This window comes from Rhinopithecus roxellana, chromosome 19 (assembly GCF_007565055.1).
Source record: "Rhinopithecus roxellana isolate Shanxi Qingling chromosome 19, ASM756505v1, whole genome shotgun sequence".
NCBI lineage: Eukaryota > Metazoa > Chordata > Mammalia > Primates > Cercopithecidae > Rhinopithecus > Rhinopithecus roxellana.
This window is the reverse complement of record NC_044567.1, coordinates 46247682-46266677: the sequence shown is the minus strand read 5'-3', so window position 1 is coordinate 46266677 and position 18996 is coordinate 46247682. Positions and strand designations below refer to the sequence as shown.

Here is an 18996-nt window from a genome sequence, read left to right as displayed (position 1 = left end):
TTCCTAAGGAAGTGACATTTAAGCTGCTACCTAGGCTAAGAATTAGTTGAGCAAGAACATGGGCAGTTCTGGCCAGGAGCGGTGGCTCATACCTGTAATCCCAGCACTTTGGGAGGCCGAAGCAGGTGGATCACCTGAGGTCAGGAGTTCGAGACCAGCCTGGCCAAGATGGTGAAACCCCATCTCTACTAAATATAAAAAAAAATTAGCTGGGCATGGTGGTGGGCACCTGTAGTCCCAGCTACTGGGGAGGCTGAGGCAGGAGAATCACTTGAACCCGGGAGGCAGAGGTTGCAGTGAGCCGAGATTGTACCACTGCACTCCAGCCTGGGCAATAAGAGTGAAACTCTGTCTCAAAAACAAAACAAAACAAAAAGCACATGGGAAGTTCCACAGTGAGAGAGTGCATCCTTATTTAGAAGCGTCTGGCTGCAGAGTTGACAGGGGAAGGAAATGGCATGAGATCAGCCTGCAGAGACTGGCAGGGACCACATCAGCAGAGCCTTGTCATCTTCATCTTCTAACTACCCGTTGACAGGAGCTGAAGAAGATAAATGAACACATTAAAAACGCCCTGAGGAAGTAATCAGCCAGCTCCAGAGTGAGGAACATTCTACGGGACAAATGATTCTGCATCTTGCCAAATCAGTGTCATGAAATAAAAAATAAAAGTCAAGGAGGTATGTTATAAAATGAAAGAGACTTAAGAGTAACATCAACAGGACTTAATTGTTCACCTTAGTCCCTTGGTTAAGGTGGTATCTCCCGGATTTCTCCTGTCTTTCCCTTTCTATACTTAGTGACTGAAATCATTAAGGCAGCCCACACTGTAAGAGCTAAGGGAAGTCACTGAAGGGACTGAAGCAAGGGAGAAATGAGGTCAGATGTCTTTTTTTTTTTTTTTTTTTTTTTTTTTTTGAGACAGAGTCTCACTCTGTAGCCCAGGCTGGAATGCAGTGGATCTCGGCTGCAACCTCCACCTCCCCGTTTCAAGTGATTCTCCTGCTTCAACCACCTGAGTAGCTGGGATTACAGGCACGTGCTACCACACCTGGTTAAATTTTTTTCTTTTTTTTTTGAGACGAGTCTTGCTCTTGTTACCCAGGCTGGAGTGCAATGGCACGATCTTGGCTCACCGCAACCTCCGCCTCCCAGGTTCAAATGATTCTCCTGCCTCAGCTTCCTGAGTAGCTGGGATTACAGGCATGTGCCACCACGCTTGGCTAATTTTGTATTTTTAGTAGAGACGGGGTTTTCTCCATGTTGGCCAGGCTGGTCTCGAACTCCCGACTTCAGGTGATCTGCCTGCCTCGGCCTCCCAAAGTGTTGGGATTACAGGTGTGAGCCATGGCGCCCTGCCCTCAGATGTCCTTTTTTTTTAGGAGGAATACTTTGGGCTGCAATGTGGCGATGAGATATGGTGGAGTTTGCAGCGGGGATGGACATACCTTGATGGACTTGAGTGATTTCAGGAGAACAGCTCAGCAGGAGTTGATGATTGGATATGACGTGGTGAGAAGAGGTGGTGAGAAAAGGTGGAGTTGGGTGACTGGGGCCTTTCACTGAATCTAAACCGAGGGTCTGCGTGGTCCCGGGAGGTTGTTTGCTTCCCTTGCCCCCAGGAAGAAGCCACTTTCTGCTGCTTGGTCTTTCCTTGCCTTGGTGCTGGTCCCTGAGGGTGACCGGGGCTGGAAAGCGACTGGTCAATACATAATTAGGAGAGCCATGGGATTACCAAGGAGGGTCACAATCCCTGACTCTAAGTTAAAGAAATGACAGCCGTCGAGGGGACTAAAAGGGGCTGGGGGAAAGTAAGTCATCCCTAACTCCTTTTCCGATGCGGGTGGATCACCAGAGGCCAGGAGTTTGAGACCAGCCTGGCCAATATGGCGAAACCCTGTCTCTACTAAAAATACAAAAATTAGCCGGGTGTGGTGGCGCATGCATGTAATCCCAGCTCCAGAGGCTGAGGCAGGAGAATCGCTTGAACCTGGGAGGCAGAGGTTGCAGTGAGCAGAGATCGCATCCCCTGCACTCCAGCCTGGGCGACAAGAGGGAAACTCCGTCTCAAAACACAAACAAACAAACAAACAAACAAACAAACAAAAAAACTTTCTCTTCCTTCCCAGTTTAATGGCCCAATTATGAGCGTGTAATCAAAAGGTCAATGACTCAGTGGTTTCAAACAAGTAATTTTATTTACCTTTTCGTGTTTTACCAACCTGTCCTCCCCCTCGACCTTGAGTGCTTTCACGTTTTCCTTTCAGTGTTTGGGAGGGGGTCTACTATGGTATCAGCATTCATCTCCGTCGGCGGGCCCCCCGCCCGGGTTTCTTTTCTCCTCGGCGCCTTCGGGTAAGGGCAGGAGGAGCGGAGGGAGTTGGGGACGGGGGTGGGGGGCCGGGCGCCGGGCGGGCCCCGCTCCCTTGCGCAGGCTTGTAAACCAGGTGGAAGATGAAGGCATTGCAATACCTGCGGGGGGCGCGGGGCGCAGTCAGGGACCAGGGGGCGGGGCTCCAGGGGCGGGGCTTGCCCCTCTGAGTTCCAGGGCGTGGGGCTAGCCTCAGGGTTGGGTCTGTTGGAGGGTCGCGGGGTCTTTTGTGGGTTGCGGAGATTCCGTGAGCTAGATCTAAAGAGGGGTGTGCTGGGGGACGTCGAGACCTCCCATGGGGGCGACGAGTTAGTGGGGGCAGAGAAGGCAGGTTGCTGGGCTGGGGGCAGGAGGGTCCCAGGACAGCAGGGACCAGGGCAGAGGTGGGTCTTTGTGGATGTGGAGCCAGAGAGTAAGAGAAGTTAAGGGTCAGGAGGGAAATAGGGTCGCAGGCCCTTACCAGGGCATGCAGTTGTCGGCCGCTCTGAGGCGAAAGGGGGAGCGGAAGGGGTTGGGCTGGGGAGGGCTGGTGCCCCCTCCAGTGGCCACCGCCATGGTCTGGTCGTCCATCACACAGCCGTACTCGCTGCTCTCGGTGAAGAAGGCTGGCACTCGGAGAGACTGGGGTGGGGCGAGACTCGCTCTGAGAGGCCCCTCCCCAGATCCGTCCCGGCAGCCAGAATGACAGACAGGGCTGAAAGCCCCGGGTCAGACACGGCGGAGGGGAGCAGGGGGAGGACCGAGACAGACACAGAGAGAGGCAGGGGGACCCGTGGGCGCTCCCCAGGTTTGTGGAGCAGGTGATGGTGAAGAGGAGAGCCCAGAGACTTTCAGAAACGGAGATGGGGAGGGGCCAGGAGGGGAGAGAAGTTTGCCCCCATTGCCCACCTGTAACCGCGGCAGAGAGCTCAGCCACGTATCCTTGAGACCAAACCCGGAGTTAAATCCTGCAGACAGAGAGGAGGGAGAAGCTGGCTCCCATGGTGGCTTCTCTCCCACCTTCCCCACATGCCTACCCCGAGACCTAGGCTCTTACCAATAACCAGGTCGGGCTTGGGCCCCTGGAGCAGGTGGTAGGGCCTTGCTGACACCTTGATCTGCAGGTCCCTGCGGGCTCCCTTCTCCTTAGTGCCAGAGCTGGGCCGTGCTGATATGCCAGAACCAGGACGGACAGACACCTTGGGGCCGTCCTGAGGGGCCAGGAGTGGGGTGCAAAAGCCACTGGAAGTCAGGGAACTGGAGGATGCACCAGGCAAGATGGGGAGTTGGGGGGGGCAGACGGGCAGGGCCCGACCAGGAGGTCACTGGAGGGGTCAGGGCTGAAAAGCAGGGCCCCCTCAGCCCTCACCCTCTGCAGGGTAAAATGCTGCTGGTCACTTTCGGGGGGCAGGCCATCACCTACAAACTGCAGCTCCAGGGCCACATGGGGGAGCAGGACCAAGAGCTCCTGAAGGAGAGAAAGGACAGATCTGGGTTCCACCCTGTGCCCACCCCCATACCAAAATACCCAACCTTCGGGCCTGGGGTGACTTACCCAAAACACCATGACAAGGTCAAACTCCTTCCCGGCCTCCACCACGTGGATCTTCAGTGATTGTTTATTTTGGATGTTGAGCTCAGGGACTGGGTGAGAAGCCAGTGCATTAAGGATGTGGGCCATTCTCACTCCCCCATCTTCCCCCCACCCCCCACTCCGCTCTCCTTACAGGACTGGGGCACCAGGTGGGTGATGACGTAGTACACGGTGAGCGGGTAGGTGAGAAGCACAGCTGTGGGGGAGTCCAAGCTGAGGCCCCGCCATGTGTAGTAATCCTGCCATGAGCCTGGGAGGAGGGGGTTACGAGAGGACCTGTCCCTGGGCTCCACCTCCTCTAGTCTAATAGGCCGCTTCTTCACAGCCACCCAGGCTCTGGTTCTTCGGTCCCTGGCCCTACCCCTAGCTCCCACAGGGCCCCTGTAGCTCACCAAAAAGAGCCCGGGGTGGATCTGGGGGCACAGGAGGCATCAGGGCAGGCCCGTCCCCCTGGAGAAGCTGGTAGGGGTCTCCTGAGAGGATGAAAGAAAGAGGGGCCTGGGGTCAGGGAGACCCCCACCTGACCCATCTCCTTCTTTCTTCCAAAGGAGCTGTATTCCCTGAGAGAGCTGTAGTAAGAGGAATGGGGGTTTGTGTAGGGACGGGGCCTGTGGGTGGAGTTGGTAGGGGTGATTCCATTGAGGGCTGGGAAAGGCCTGAAATGGCCCTGGTGTTGTTGGTAGGGGTCAGTGTGAATGTGGAGGGATTATCTGGGACCCAGACAACTTCTTCCCCATCCTTTCCTCTATGCCGAGGGGCCCAAGCCTGAAGAGAGACCCCACGCACCACCGCGAAGAAGGCTGAGGGATGGCATGCTGCCTCGGGGGTGCCTGGAGGAGCCAGGGGCTGGAATCAGCATGCTGAGCTGGGTCCAGTAGCCACGAGTGAGGCCCCGGGTGGCCAGGAAGGCCTCCTTGTTGAAGGTTTCACTAGTCACCTCTGGAGAAGGAGAAGGGGAGGAGTTGAGGTGCTGGGCTAGAACCCCAGACATTTTTTTTTTTTTTTTTTGAGTCTTGCTCTGTCACCCAAGCTAGAGTGCAGTGGTGTGATCACGGATCACTGCAGTCTTGACCTCTTGGGCTCAAACGATTCTCCCACCTCAGCGTCCCAAGAATTGTGACCACAAGCGTGTGCACCATGCCTGGCTAATTTTTTCTATTTTTTGTAGAGAAAGAGTTTATGTTGCCCAGATTGATCTCAAAGTTGGCCTCAAGTTGGCCTCCCAAAGTGCTGGGATTACAGGTGTGAACCATTGCCTGGTCTACAACCCCAGACTTGAACTCTCCCCAGCCTCCCGCAAGGACTCTGGTTCTAAGTCTGGTTCCAGTCAGGCAGGGAACTACCATTGCTGAGTGTCTCCAGTGTACCAGGCACCAAGCCAAGAGAATCCTTGTAACAATTCCATGGGCCTTTACGTATGTTCATATCCCTCTTTTATAGATGAGGACACGGAGGCTTCAGGAAGCAAAGTGGTTTAAGGTCACACTGCCAGTTAGTGGTGGAGTCGGGAAGCAAGTAAGTGTTTGGATCCCTGTCCCCCAATCCCTGCACTCTCTCAGGGACCTAGACACTCAGTCCTCGACTGCAGAGACCCTGTTTCCAGCCCCAAACACCCAGCCCCTGCCCTTGTTCCAGGGATCTAGGCTCTAGCCCCAGACTCTCAGCCTTCAACTCCAGGACCCTGTTCCCAGACATCTAATTCCCAGTCTCAAAGACCTGGTCCCAGTTTCCCCCAACCATTCTGACCTCCTTATGGTACCTGCGGTGTAGGTAAAAGGCAGGGCTGCCAGTTCTCCTGCCCGATCCATGAAGGATGCAAGTCTTGGGCACCAAAATCGATGGCTCACATCATCTGGGCACCGCCGCCAGTCAGCCCGGAGACAAGCCTCTCCACAATACAAGACAGCACTACACTGGGGGCTGAGGATGCAGTGGGTGGTGGGCACCTAGTGTTAACCTCTGTAGGCCCTGTCTGCTGTCCATCTGCCCAGCAGCTGCCCACATGTCCCTCGGTCTGTTTGTCTTACACCCTCTAACCGCGTGTAATAGCCTGTATTGTTTCATCTGCATCTTCTCATGTCTCTGCCCCTCCTTCTGTCTGCTAGCCCCCCCCCCACCACCCTGCTTTCTTTCTATTTGCCTGACTGTTGGGGTCTTCCTCTCCCCGTAGCTTTTGGGCTGCTCACCAGGGTGTCAACTTCACTTCAAAGCTGTGCCTGTGACAAACGTGGCAGGTTCGAGCGCGAAGGGAAGCAAAGGTGAAGCCTGGCCGGGGACCCCATGTCCGCATTGGGGTCTTGGCTAACTTCACCCCTAGCCTTGGAACCAAGCTCTCCAGCTCTCTAAATAGGGGGGAAGACGGAATCAGGCTGGAGGGGGTGCTTGGGAATCCAGGGCCCCAGCCCTCCCCAGCCTCAGATACCAGATTTCTATACCGATGCAGCCGGGCATCTCCCACAGTAAGCTGTTGGGGCTTTCGGGGGTCCCCAGAGCCCATGGGACAGGCCATGCTGTGACAGAGGAGAGCATAGGCCCGAGGAGCCAGGTTCTCAGTCCCTGAGCCCCAGCTGGCAGTTCCCTGGGCTCCATCCACTAGCAGATCAATGCCCAAGATGGTGCCATGCTCATCCGTCACAAGTAAGAGACAGGAAAGGTGCAGGGGGGCAGCCTCTGTGGAAAGAGGGAAAAGTTGAGGTGGTAGGGGACAGCGAGAGACAAATGTGGTCAGGGTCAGGAGTACCAAACTCAGATACCTACAGGGGCTAGGCAAGTAACCTCACTGAGTAAAGGGCACTGGGTAGAGAGGGCACACGCCTTCTAAAGGGGACAGCTGCTACAGAGGACCAGAATGCGCTGCCATGCAGAAATGTAGGCCCCCTGTCAGAGCTTGAGATTTTTCTTGGGAATGTGTAAATCCAGACTTCTGGATACTTTTTTTCTTGCAATGTTTAAACATTAAATTAAAAAAAAAAAAGCAACCCACTGTGGGTCAACAAAAACACCTTTTCAGGCCAGATTGGCCTGAAGGCCAGCACTCAGAACTAGTGGCAGGGGAGGGCTTCTGAAGGGAGGATGGCTGGGCAAGGGGTAGGGCAGGGCCGCCCTGGGTTCTTACCACTCCTCTGTCCCTTCGTCTTCTGGGGTCTTGTTTGGTTCTCCACCCTGTCCTCTCGGCAGCCATCCTTGCCACCTCCTGCCTCCCGGTCAGCCTCCTCTGACTCTCCTGCAGGGTTTGTTTCCTGGGGGGACTCCCTGCTGGTAGGAGCTAGCTCCCGGTCCTCCTCTGGTTCCACTTTCTCTGTGCCTGCACCCCTGTCCTCTCTCTTCTCTTCTTCATCTTCCTCCTCTTCCTCCTCCCCTTCCTCCCCATCCTCTAGGCTGACAAAGCTGACGTAGGGGCTCAGGTCTCGCAGGTGGAGTGGAGGGTCATCTCCCAGGAGCCGGGCAGACCCCAGGCCTGGTCCAGGACCTGGCTCTGCCCCTTGCCCCAGGCTGATGCCCACACTACGGTTGGGCAGGACATGGAGCACCCAAAGGGCAGGGTCCTGGGGCAGCCTTCTGATCTGGGCCTCCAGCTGCCACCAGCGGCCCTCAAGGCTAGTCCTTACAGCTCCACGCTCTGCCACAAACTTTCGGAACCAGCCGAAGAGAAGGGCAGCGAAATCAAGGAACTCATCCCGGTATCCAGACACAAACTCCATGTCTTCAGGTGCACATGGCCCCGGCCCAGACTAAGCAAAAGAAGGGATATATGGTGAGGGACAGGAGAGCAATGACGGAGTTAGGGGCTGGGTCACAAATTGGGGGAGAGGGTAGGTTTGCGAGTCACTTAGGATTGGATCCATGGATATGCTAGGAGCTGAAAAGAGGGTTTTCAGGGCTGAGGATGGGAGTTCAGGGAGGAAAATGGGGGCTGGACTTGAAAGTGGGTGACCAGGGTTGGAGAAGACTACTCAGGGATGAGATGGTATTTGGGGCTTAACATTGGAGAGTCCAGACCCTCCAAAGCAGAGTTTAAATTAAGGCTAGAGAGGAGAGAGGGCTAATCCTATCGGGAAGGGTTTGGTGGGGAGGGAAGCATTTTGGATGTGTCCGTGGGGTATGGGAGTGGGAGCGAGGGTGTTCCCTGGGCTCCGATCGGCGCGACGGGCAGCCCCGGTAGACCGAGCCCCTCCCGACCACCCCAATCCTCCGGTACCTGCAGCCGCCACCACTTTTCGAAGGTAAATACCTCGGGGTGGAGGGTGCGCGGGTGCGGTCGTGACGTCAGGGCTGCCCGAGCCCTCGCCGGCTGAGCGGGCGGCCACGCCCCCGGGCTCGGTGCGTCCGCGGGTGGTGGCCCCGCAGGTGCGCGCGGCCGGGGCTGGCGGCGACTCCCTCCACCGGGCCGCCCGGGAGGCTCATAGAGCGCGGCTGGGTCCCGCGGCGCCCGGAGAGGGGAAGTGAAAGTGCCTTGGAGGACGAGGGCCGGTCCGGCCGTGCGGCCGCCTGACAGGTCCGCGGGCGCTCGGGGCGGGCTAGGCGGGTGGCCTCTCGAACCGAACCGAATCGGCTCCTCGGGCCGCCGTCCTCCCGCCCCTCCTCGCCCGCCGCCCGAGTTTTCTTTCGGTTTCTTCCAAGATTCCTGGCCGTCCATCCACGGAGCTCGGGCCCAGTGCGGGGGCGCAGGGCGCGGGAGCTCCTCCTCCCGGGTTTTCCCAGGAGGCTGGCACGGCGCGGGCCGGGTACTGAGCGCACGGTCGGGGCGCAGCGGGGCCGGGGGACGCCGCTGGTTCGCGCCTCCTCTCCGGCGGCGACCTGGCGTCGACGGCCGCCGTCTCCTCCGGTCCTTGGCGAAAGCCATTGAGAAACCAGCTGGACGTCATGCGCCGGAGCCTGTCTGGGAGTCAGAGCGACGCGGCTCCATCCCCGCAGACTCCGCAGAGCCCCAACATGGGACAGGCCTTGGGGCCCGGTGCCCGCGGGCTTCTGCTCCTGCTCCTGCTGGCGTGCCTGACTCCGCCAGGTTAGCCGGGGGCGGGGCAGGGGACCCAGATTCCCCAGTCATGGGAAGGGGGTGAGTTGGGGAGGGGACATGAGGCCCACGGAGTTGAGTTGATGAAGGCAGCGGGGACAAGAGGAAAGCCAGCCAGCCGCTTGGGGTTGGGGACAGAGGCCCCGGGACACCTGGCTCCGGGCGGGATTATGGATGATGTGGGGATCGTGATCATGTGTGGGGTGAGCCTGGCGCTCTGACCCTGGGTCCACGGGAGAGGCTGTCATGGAGCTGTGGATTGGAGGCCAGGGAACAGCGGAGTGGGGACCCTAGGCCTGGGAACGGGTGCTGACCACCTCTGTCTTGCTCAGGCAATGGCAACGAGGGCACCGTCACTGGAAGCTGTCATTGTGTTAAGAGAATTTCTTCTGACTCCCCGCCATCGGTTCAGTTCATGAATCGTCTCCGGAGACACTTGAGGGCTTACCATCACTGTCTACACTACATCAGGTAATTTCACCTGCCTCTGCGAGGGCAGCGCCTGCGCGGCCCCTCCTTGCCAGGTGCGTCCAGGACCCTCTCTGGTCAAACCTGAACTCCTTCCGGGCGCGCCTAGCCCGATCTCCGGGTTCTGTTTGCTCCCATTCCCCGAAATTTCATGACTCCGTCGCACCTACCGGGGAATTTCCCAGTCCCAGCAGAAAGGGCTCTTGGTAGCGACTTAACGCCTTTGGAATGAGGAAGGAAAGGAGGAGCCGCAGCTGAGGCCAGGTCTCTCCTCCGCAGGTTCCAGTTGCCTTCCTGGAGCGTGTGTGGGAGCAGCAAGGACCCATGGGTTCGGGAATTGATGAGCTGTCTTGATCTCAAAGGTGAGACTTTCCCACTGCTCTTCGGGCTCTGCCTCCAGGGCTTAGCGGCTTCCACCTGACCGTCTTCTTTACCTGAGGCTTTTCTCCTGGGGCCGCACATTCCCAGAACCTTCTTCTGATCCTGTCCAAAGTACTTAGACTCAGTCTCCGTTTGCCAACGGGTTGATCATTCAGCATCATCTTCATGATTTTTGCCAATTCATTCTACCACGTGTGCTATTGTCTACTTATTAATATTTTTCTTGAAATCAAAGTACTATTTTATTTTATTGTTTTGAGATGGAGTCTCGCCCTGTCATCCAGGCTGGAGTGCAGTGGCACGATCTCCGCTTGCTGCAATCCCTGCCTCCCAGGTTCAAGCGATTCTCCTGCCTCAGCCCCCTGAGTAGCTGGGATTACAGGCGCGCACCACCAAGCCTGGCTAATTTTTGTATTTTTAGTAGAGACGGGGTTTCACCATGTTGGCCAGGCTGGTCTCGAAATCTTGGCCTTGTGATCCGCCCGCCTCGGCCTCCAAAAGTGCTAGGATTACAGGCGTGAACTACCACACCTGGCCTATTTTTCTTTTCCAATATTTTATTATGAAAATTTACACATATCGGTGGCTCAAGCCTGTAATCCCAGCACTTTGGGAGGCCGAGACGGGCGGATCACGAGGTCAGGAGATCGAGACCATCCTGGCGAACATGGTGAAACCCCGTCTCTACTGAAAAAAAATACAAAAAAACTAGCCGGGCGAGGTGGCTAGCGCCTGTAATCCCAGCCACTTGGGAGGCTGAGGCAGGAGAATGGCTTGAACCCGGGAGGCGGAGCTTGCAGTGAGCTGAGATCCGGCCACTGCACTCCAGCCTGGGCGACAGAGCGAGACTCCGTCTCAAAAAAAAAAAAAAGAAAAAGAAAATTTACACATATACAAAAGTTGAAAGAATGGCACACTGAATATCCAATGCCTCCACCTAGATTCAACAATTTTATTTATGTATATTTTACATATTTACATAAACATATATTTTACACTATCAATTTTACAGCACTTACATGATATTTGCTTTATTAAGTATAATCTATTCATCCTTCTATCCATCATCCATCACCTTATTTCTCGATGCATTATTTTTTTTTTTAATGGAGTCTTACTCTGTTGCCCAGGCTGGAGTGCAATGGTGTGCTCAGCTCACTGTAGCCTCTGCCTCCCAGGTTCAAGCAATTCTCCTGCCTCAGCCTCCCAAGTAGCTGGGATTACAGGCGCCCACCACCATGCCCGGCTAATTTTTGTATTTTTTTAATAGATACGAGGTTTCTCCATGTTGGTCAGGCTGGTCTCAAACTCCTGACCTCAGGTGATCCACCCGCCTCAGCCTCCCAAAGTGTTGGGATTACAGGCGTGAGCCACCATGCCCAGCCACTTGATGCATTTCAAAGCAGGTTGCGGACATTGTTGTACTTCATCCCAAGACATTTCAGCATGTATATTAAGTAGAGTTCAATATTTTAATGCTTTCTTCTCTTTTGAGTTCCAATTTACATACAATGAAATGAATTACTTTTAAGTGTGCACAAACTAGTTTTGAAAACTTAAATAGAGGCCGGGCGCGGTGGCGCACACTTGTAATCCCAGCACTTTGGGAGGCTGAGGCGGGCGGATCACCTGAGGTCAGGAGTTTGAGACCAGCCTGACCAACATGGTGAAAACCCATCTCTCCTAAAAATACAAAATTAGCCAGGCATGGTGGCATGTGCCTGTAATCCCAGCTACTTGGGAGGTTGAGGCAGGAAAATTGCTTGAACCTGGGGGTGGAGTGCAGTGAGCCAAGATCACGCCATTGTGCTCCAGCCTGGGCAACAACAACAACAACAAAAAAAAAAAAACAAAAAAAAGAAAGAAAACTTAAATAGTAAATTATCCTAAGCAATAACATCTGTGAAGTCACAAGTTTGATGCACTGGTTGTATTTTTCTCTTAAAATAAATATACAGGCCGGGTGCGGTGGCTCAAGCCTGTAATCCCAGCACTTTGGGAGGCTGAGACGGGCGGATCACGAGGTCAGGAGATCGAGACCATCCTGGCTCACACGGTGAAACCCCGTCTCTACTAAAAAATACAAAAAACTAGCCGGGCGAGGTGGCGGGCGCCTGTAGTCCCAGCTACTCGGGAGGCTGAGGCAGGAGAATGGCGTGAACCCGGGAGGTGGAGCTTGCAGTGAGCTGAGATCCGGCCACTGCACTCCAGCCTGGGCGACAGAGCGAGACTCCGTCTCAAAAAAATAATAATAATAAATAAAAATAAAAATAAATAAATAAATAAATAAATATACAACCTTTAAAATACAAAAGGTTCTTCCATGTCCTAGTTAAAGTTTTGTATGATCTGTGTCATCCATATTGCCTTTAAGTCTGCCTAGACCTACATGATTTCCTTTCATCCTCCCAGTTACCCTTGCCCTTGGTACTACAATTATCCTCATGTTACAGCTGGAAGAAATCACTTCCGGAGAGGTTAGGGACAAGGGGTGAGGTTACACAGCTACTTGAGGTTACACAGCTACTTTACAGCAGAGCCTGGATTCCAACCCTGGTCTTCTGATTTCCCAGTTCATGACACCCACTTGTCTCGTGGTTTGCTCACTTCCTTGTCCCCTATCTTTTCCGTCTGTCACTGCCTTCCTCTTCTGGCCTTTAGCTTGATATCCTCCCTGACTCACTCTTCCCTCTGTTGGAGCTCAGAACACAACACTCCAAAACATGGCACCTTGGTCATTAAGAAAACAGCAGAAGTAAGTAGCTCACTCTGCTCTTTCCGTTTTTCTGTGACAGCTAGCCATAAAGGAATTCTCTAACTTCATCTGGAAGTAGGTCATAGGCCTCATTTCAGAGGGGTCCTGCCCTATACTTGGAGGACAAGAAGAATCTGGACAGGCCTTTCTGGTTCCCCCGTCCCCCATTTATTACCATTAGATCATACCCTTTTTGTCCAATCATACTTTTTTTTTTTCTTTTTTTGAGACGGAGTTTTGCTCTTGTTGCCCAGGCTGGAGTGCAATGGTGTGATCTCGGCTCACTGCAACCTCTGCCTCCCGGGTTCAAGTGATTCTCCTGCCTCAGCCTCCCACGTAGCTGGGATTATAGGCATGTGCCACCACATGGCTAATTTTTTTTTTTTTTTTTTTTTTTTTTTTTTTTTTTTTTTTTTTTTGAGACGGAGTCTCGCTCTGTGGCCCAGGCTGGAGTGCAGTGGCCGGATCTCAGCTCACTGCAAGCTCCGCCTCCCGGGTTCACGCCATTCTCCTGCCTCAGCCTCCCGAGTAGCTGGGACTACAGGCGCCCGCCACCTCACCCGGCTAGTTTTTGGTATTTTTTTTTAGCAGAGACAGGGTTTCACCATGTTAGCCAGGATGGTCTCGATCTCCTGACCTCGTGATCCGCCCATCTCGGCCTCCCAAAGTGCTGGGATTACAGGCTTGAGCCACCGCACCCGGCCAATTTTGTATCTTTAGTAGAGACTGGTTTTCTTCATGTTGGTCAGGCTGGTCTCAAACTCCTGACCTCAGGTGATCCACCCGCCTCCCAAAGTGCTGGGATTACAGGCGTGAGCCACCATGCCCAGCCAATCCAATCACACTTCTATACAACTGTCTATTCTTCACAGCAAGCCTAAGCATAAAAATACACTTTTCCTTGGGTCTCTGGGTCTTCGTTTCTGAAGTTTCCTATGTCATGTAAAGCTGCGATTAAATAAATGTTACGCTTCTCTCTTGTTAATGTTTTTTATTTATAGGGGTATCAGCCTTGACCCTTGGGATGGGTGAGGAAAAGATATTACTTTTTCTCCCCTACACCTCTATCTGCTTTTTCACCTTTTCTCCTGATAGTCCTGATTCCTCATTTCTTTCCTTTCCAGAATGTGGACATGCTTACTTGGGGAGTGTGGCCCACCAGGAGCATTTACCTCCTACCAGCACCCCCATTTCTCAGGCCTCAGAGGGGGCATCTTCAGACACCCCCACCCCTGCCCAGATGCTCCTGTCCATCTTGCAGTCAACCCAGCGCCCCACCCTCCCAGCAGGATCACTGTCCTTGGACAAAGAGCTCACTCGTCCCAGTGAAACCACCATTCCCACTGCGGGCCACAGTCTGGGAGTTGGGCTTGAGGCTGGGGAGAACCAGAAGCAGATGAAAAAAAATGCTGGTCCCACAGCCGGGACATCAGCCACAGTGCCGGTCCTGTCCCTCCTGACCATCGTCTTCATCCTCACTGCAGTCCTTTCCTATGTGCTGTGCAAGAGGAGGAGGGGGCAGTCACCGCAGTCCTCTCCAGGTAAACTGACCTCTGAACCCTTCCCTCAGGGACCCAGAGCCCTCCTGACAGGGATCCTGACCCAGTGGCTCTCAGGTGGCTGGAAACCTGGCCTCTACACACAAGTATCAAGGTTGTCTGCACAAGGTTGACTCTGGGCCCTCTGAGGACAGTCAGCCAGGGACTGTAGAGTGGAGAGGGAAGGAAGCCACCATGGGCACAAGGACTAGTGCTTGGAGCAACATCACGGAGAAGATAGCTAGAGCAAGCTAGTGGGAGATGAAGCTGTGGGGGAAGGTGAGGGCAAGTCATTAAATTAACAAATTTTCACTGAGCACCTACTGTGGGCCAGGTCATGGGGTTAATGTCTTGATCTGATTCCCTTGTTCAAGCCTCATCCCCCCATCACTCTCCTTGATCTCAGAGCTCATCTCTCAATTTCTTCATCCTTTCCAGATTTGCAGCTTCATTATATACCTGTGGCATCTGACTCTAATACCTGAGCCAAGAATGGACCCTTGTGAGTGTAAACTGTGGTTCATTTTAACAAAAGGTGTAAATAAGGAGATCAAAAGGTGTTAATAAAGGACAACATGGCAGGCACTGTATACTTGTTTTCGTTTTTCGTTTTTCAGATATGGGCTTTACGTTGCCCAGGCTGTTATGGAACTCCTGAGTCAAGTGATCCTCCCAACTTGCCTCGGAAAGTGTGTGAATTAGAGGAGTGACCTACGACATCCAGCCTACACATATTTGTTAACATCTAACATAGGACTAACCAGCCACTGCCCTCTCTTAGGCCCCTCATTTAAAAATGGTTATACTATAAAATCTGCTTTTCACACTGCATGATAATAACTTGGACAAATTCTATGTGTATTTTTTGTTTTGTTTTGCTTTGAGATGGAGTCTCACTCTGTCATCCAGGCTGGAGTGCAGTGGCATGATCTCGGCTCACTGCAACCTCCACCTCCCAGGTTCAAGTGTTTCTCCTGCCTCGGCCTCCCGAGTGGGATTACAGGCATGCGCCACCACGCCCGGCTAACTTTTGTATTTTCAGTAGAGACAGGGTTTCACCATGTTGGCCAGGCTGGTCTCAAACTCCTGACTGCAAGAGATCCGCCTGCCTCGGCCTTCCGAAGTGCTGAGATTACAGGTGTGAGCCACCGTGCCTGGCCCTATGTGTGTTTTTTAACTACTAAAAATTATTTTTATAATGATGGACTCTTTTTTTTTTTTTTGAGACTGTCTTACTCTGTTGCCCTGGCTGAAGTAGAATGGTGTGATCTTGGCTCCCTGCAACCTCCGCCTCACAGGTTCGAGCAATTCTCCTGCCTAAGCCTCCCGAGTAGCTGGGATTACAGGCGCCCACCACCACACCTGGCTGATTCTTATATTTTTAGTAGAGACAGGGTTTCACCATGTTGGCCAGACTGGTCTCGAACTCCTGATCTGGTGATCCGCCCACCTCGGCGCCCCCAAGTGCTGGGATTAAAGGTGTGAGCCACCGTATCCTGGCCCTATGTGTGTGTGTGTGTGTGTTTTTTTTTTTTTTTTTGAGATGGAGTCTTGCTCTGCCGCCCAGGTTGGAGTGCACTGGCCAGATCTCAGCTCACTGCAAGCTCCGCCTCCCGGGTTTACGCCATTCTCCTGCCTCAGCCTCCCGAGTAGCTGGGACTACAGGTTCCCGCCACCTCGCCCGGCTAGTTTTTTGTATTTTTCAGTAGAGACGGGGTTTCACCGTATTAGCCAGGATGGTCTCGATCTCCTGACCTCGTGATCCGCCCGTCTCGGCCTCCCAAAGTGCTGGGATTACAGGCTTGAGCCACCGCGCCCGGCCCCTATGTGTGTTTTTTAACTACTAAAAATTATTTTTGTAATGATTGAGTCTTCTTTATGGAAACAACCGGCCTCAGGCCCTTGCACCCTTACCATGATTCCTGGCTTCAGCTTGTTCTGCTCACGGTTCCCCCTCGTCCCAAATCTCCCCCAGTACACCAGTTGTTCCTCTCCACCTCAGCCCTCTCCTGCGTCCTCCTGTCCCCGCAACGAAGGCCTGGGCTTTCCCACCCTCCCTCCTTAGCAGGCGCTGTGCTGGGACACCACATGGGCTGGTTTCACTTCCTCAGTCTCTTGCCTACCCCAGTGAGAGTCTGACCTTGTTTTTATTGTTATTGCTTTTATTATTATTAAGGCTCTAGTTCTTGTTTTGTCTCTCTGAATGAAGAAGAATGTGTCTTTGTTAGGCCAAGTCTGCAGGAAGGCTGGGGCAGCAGCATGAAGTGTTAGATGAAGTGGGTTGGGTATGGGAGTTTCCATCTCTCTCTGAGCCTGTCAGGGTGTTTGGGGAGAGCAGAGCAGGAGCACCCTGCTGGAGAGGCCAGGGCATAGCCGTGGGCAGGCTTGGGCTTCAGTTTTTTCCGTGCCCACCATTTGCCCCTTTGTCTTAGGGTACTTTGACCAGCAGGGCATGTTGGTGCACATACTCCCCACCCTACGTGTTCTCAGGTTCTGTCCCATGGCGCAGGCGATGGTCTCCCTCTGAGCTCTGGGTCTACCTCCCTGGCCTAGTTCTCCAGCATCTGCTCACAGGTTCGAGCCACATCACTGAGCTTGAGGCGGGCATAGTCCACTCGCTTCAGAGCCATCTGACAGTCCTTCCTCGAAGAGTAGCTGGAGCCCTCATGGGGCTGCCCTGTGGCCACCTACAAGACAGACTATCAATGGAGCACCATCTCCTTTACCCTTACTCCAACCAGGCATCAGGTCTCTTGTCTCATTTCTTCCCTGAGTTTGAATTTGTTAGGCCACCTGGTAGCTGGATAAATAAATCATTTATGTTAATCTTGTCTGTAAAATGCGAGTGACAATAACTACTTCCTAGAGTTATTGAGGATTAGATAAAATGATGCTGAGTATCTGGCACACCGTAAAAATTAGTAATGGTAGCGGTCCCTGCCACAAGTTCAGAATCTTCTCAATCCTGCCCCTCTTCTCAGGATATAAGGATCTGGGACCTCGTGGCCTTGAAGTCAGGCCAAGTTTCCAGTGACAAAGTTCTGTAGTTGTAGCATAATTTACACATCTTCTCCCAGGCACATGTGATGTTACCCAGTGAGGTATGCAGGGCCACCTTTAATTCTTTCTTTTTTCTTTTTTTTTTTTGAGACGGAGTCTTGCTCTGTCACCCAGGCTGGAGTGCAGTGGCCGGGTCTCAGCTCACTGCAAGCTCCGCCTCCTGGGTTTACGCCATTCTCCTGCCTCAGCCTCCCGAGTAGCTGGGACTACAGGCGCCCGCCACCTCGCCCGGCTAGTTTTTTTGTATTTTTTAGTAGAGACGGGGTTTCACCGTGTTAGCCAGGATAGTCTTGATCTCCTGACCTCGTGATCCGCCCGTCTCGGCCTCCCAAAGTGCTGGGATTACAGGCTTGAGCCACCGTGCCTGGCCAATTCTTTCATTTTATTATTTATTATTTTTATTTTTTGAGACGGAGTTTTTGCTCTGTTGCCCAGGCTGGAATGCAATGGCATGATCTCGGCTAAGTACACCTCCTGGGTTCAAGCGATTCTCCTGCCTCAGCCTCCCTAGTAGCTGGGATTACAGGTGCTCGCTACCACGCCTAGCTAATTTTTGTATATTTAGTAGAGACGGAGTTTCACCATGTTGGCCAGGCTGGGTCGAATTCCTGACCTCAGATGATCCACCCGTCTCGGCCTCCCAAGGTGCTGGGATTACAGGAGTGAGCCACCGCGCCCAGCCTTTTTTTTTTTTTTTTTTTTTTTGAGACGGAGTCTCGCTTTGCCACCTCGGCTGGAGGGCAGTGGCGCGATCTCAGCTCACTGCAAGCTCCGCCTCCCAGGTTTTTACGCCACTCTCCTGCCTCAGCCTCCCGAGTAGCTGGGACGACAGGCGCCCGCCACCTCGCCCGGCTAGTTTTTTGTATTTTTTTTTTTTTTTTTTAGTAGAGATGGGGTTTCACCGTGTAGGCCAGGCTGGTCTCGAACTCTGTCAAGCCACTGCGCCCGGCCCTTTCTTTCCTTTTAGAGGAAGAAACCGGCCCTGGACGGCCGGCTGGGGAGGTCTGGCCTGCCCAGTTAATGCTCCACCCGGGATCACCCAAGGCTGAGGCTTTGACCCAGAGCTGGGGTCCGCTCGCAGCACCCTCCAGACACACCGACCTGGGTGAGGTAGCGGATCTGAGCCGACAGCTCCGCCTCCACGTGTAGCACTGAAGCGGTGAAGGCCGCCGCCTGCCGGTCTAGAAGCCGCTCGTTGGTTTTTTCCTTGGACAGTTCTAGGATCACGGTACCTGCCAGGGCGGAGAGAGGGAGGGGACACACGGAGACTGCCAGTGTAGCCCCGCCCTAGGGCCAGCCTCTCTCAATCCCGCCCTTTCGCTGCGCACGCACGTAGGAGTTCCTCCCCAACCCTGCTCCAAGTGCCGGGTCAGCCTGTGCGTACAGCCCGGCCACGCTTTCGCTCCCCGCCGTCCGGATTGTCGCATCCCGAACCTGCATTCTGAAGGATGGCGCCGATTTCCCGTTCAATGTCTTCCAGGGCGCGTAGTCTCTCGTTCGCCAGACTATAGGTAGCCATTGTCACTCTGGGAATTCTCACCTGGAGTTTCTCCTGAGAAACGCGATGCTTGTTCCGGAAGTGGCTCTCGGTATGCGCCTGCGCAGAGGGCACCGTGTAGGGAGCACTACAATTCCCAGGATGCTCAGCGCAGCCTTGCCCCCACTGGGTCCCCCTGGTGGACTACAACTCCCAGGGCCCGCGGCGCCTCAGCCACAGGACCACCTGTAGTCAGAGGCGACAGTGGAATATCCCCTCGCCCAAGGCCATTCGGACCTGTCCGCCTTCTTGACACCGTCTGTGGCCTCTATTTAGTTTATTACACATGAGTTTATTTA

At 53.9% G+C, this 18996-nt stretch overlaps 3 protein-coding genes across 5 annotated transcripts; 1 reads left to right on the top strand and 2 right to left on the bottom strand.

The window, feature by feature from the left end:
- Positions 1–2179: 2179 nt before the first annotated feature.
- Positions 2180–8944, bottom strand: ZMYND15 (zinc finger MYND-type containing 15). 2 transcript variants are annotated; one of them, XM_030923685.1, is made up of 14 exons: positions 8143–8944; positions 7060–7675; positions 6380–6614; positions 6131–6286; positions 5704–5864; positions 4731–4883; positions 4337–4417; positions 4078–4194; positions 3906–3994; positions 3720–3818; positions 3408–3561; positions 3260–3318; positions 2832–2992; positions 2180–2472 (listed from the first exon to the last, which is right to left on the bottom strand). In XM_030923685.1, the coding sequence occupies exons 1-14, from the start codon at positions 8785–8787 to the stop codon at positions 2301–2303; spliced, it is 2898 nt and encodes a 965-aa protein (XP_030779545.1). In that variant the 5' UTR covers positions 8788–8944; the 3' UTR covers positions 2180–2300. The 2 variants fall into 2 exon arrangements, with proteins under 2 accessions (XP_030779545.1, XP_010362533.2); XM_010364231.2 differs by having other exon boundaries at positions 8176–8944.
- Positions 8264–14949, top strand: CXCL16 (C-X-C motif chemokine ligand 16). 2 transcript variants are annotated; one of them, XM_030923687.1, is made up of 6 exons: positions 8264–8949; positions 9291–9429; positions 9706–9788; positions 13687–14103; positions 14539–14602; positions 14718–14949. In XM_030923687.1, the coding sequence occupies exons 1-5, from the start codon at positions 8808–8810 to the stop codon at positions 14583–14585; spliced, it is 828 nt and encodes a 275-aa protein (XP_030779547.1). In that variant the 5' UTR covers positions 8264–8807; the 3' UTR covers positions 14586–14602; positions 14718–14949. The 2 variants fall into 2 exon arrangements, with proteins under 2 accessions (XP_030779547.1, XP_010362534.1); XM_010364232.2 differs by lacking the exon at positions 14718–14949 and having other exon boundaries at positions 14539–14690.
- Positions 14950–16241: 1292 nt separating this feature from the next.
- On the bottom strand, positions 16242–18755 carry MED11 (mediator complex subunit 11). Its single transcript, XM_010364233.2, has 3 exons — positions 18595–18755; positions 18262–18392; positions 16242–16787 (listed from the first exon to the last, which is right to left on the bottom strand). The coding sequence occupies exons 1-3, from the start codon at positions 18677–18679 to the stop codon at positions 16650–16652; spliced, it is 354 nt and encodes a 117-aa protein (XP_010362535.1). The 5' UTR covers positions 18680–18755; the 3' UTR covers positions 16242–16649.
- Between the last annotated feature and the right edge of the window lie 241 nt (positions 18756–18996).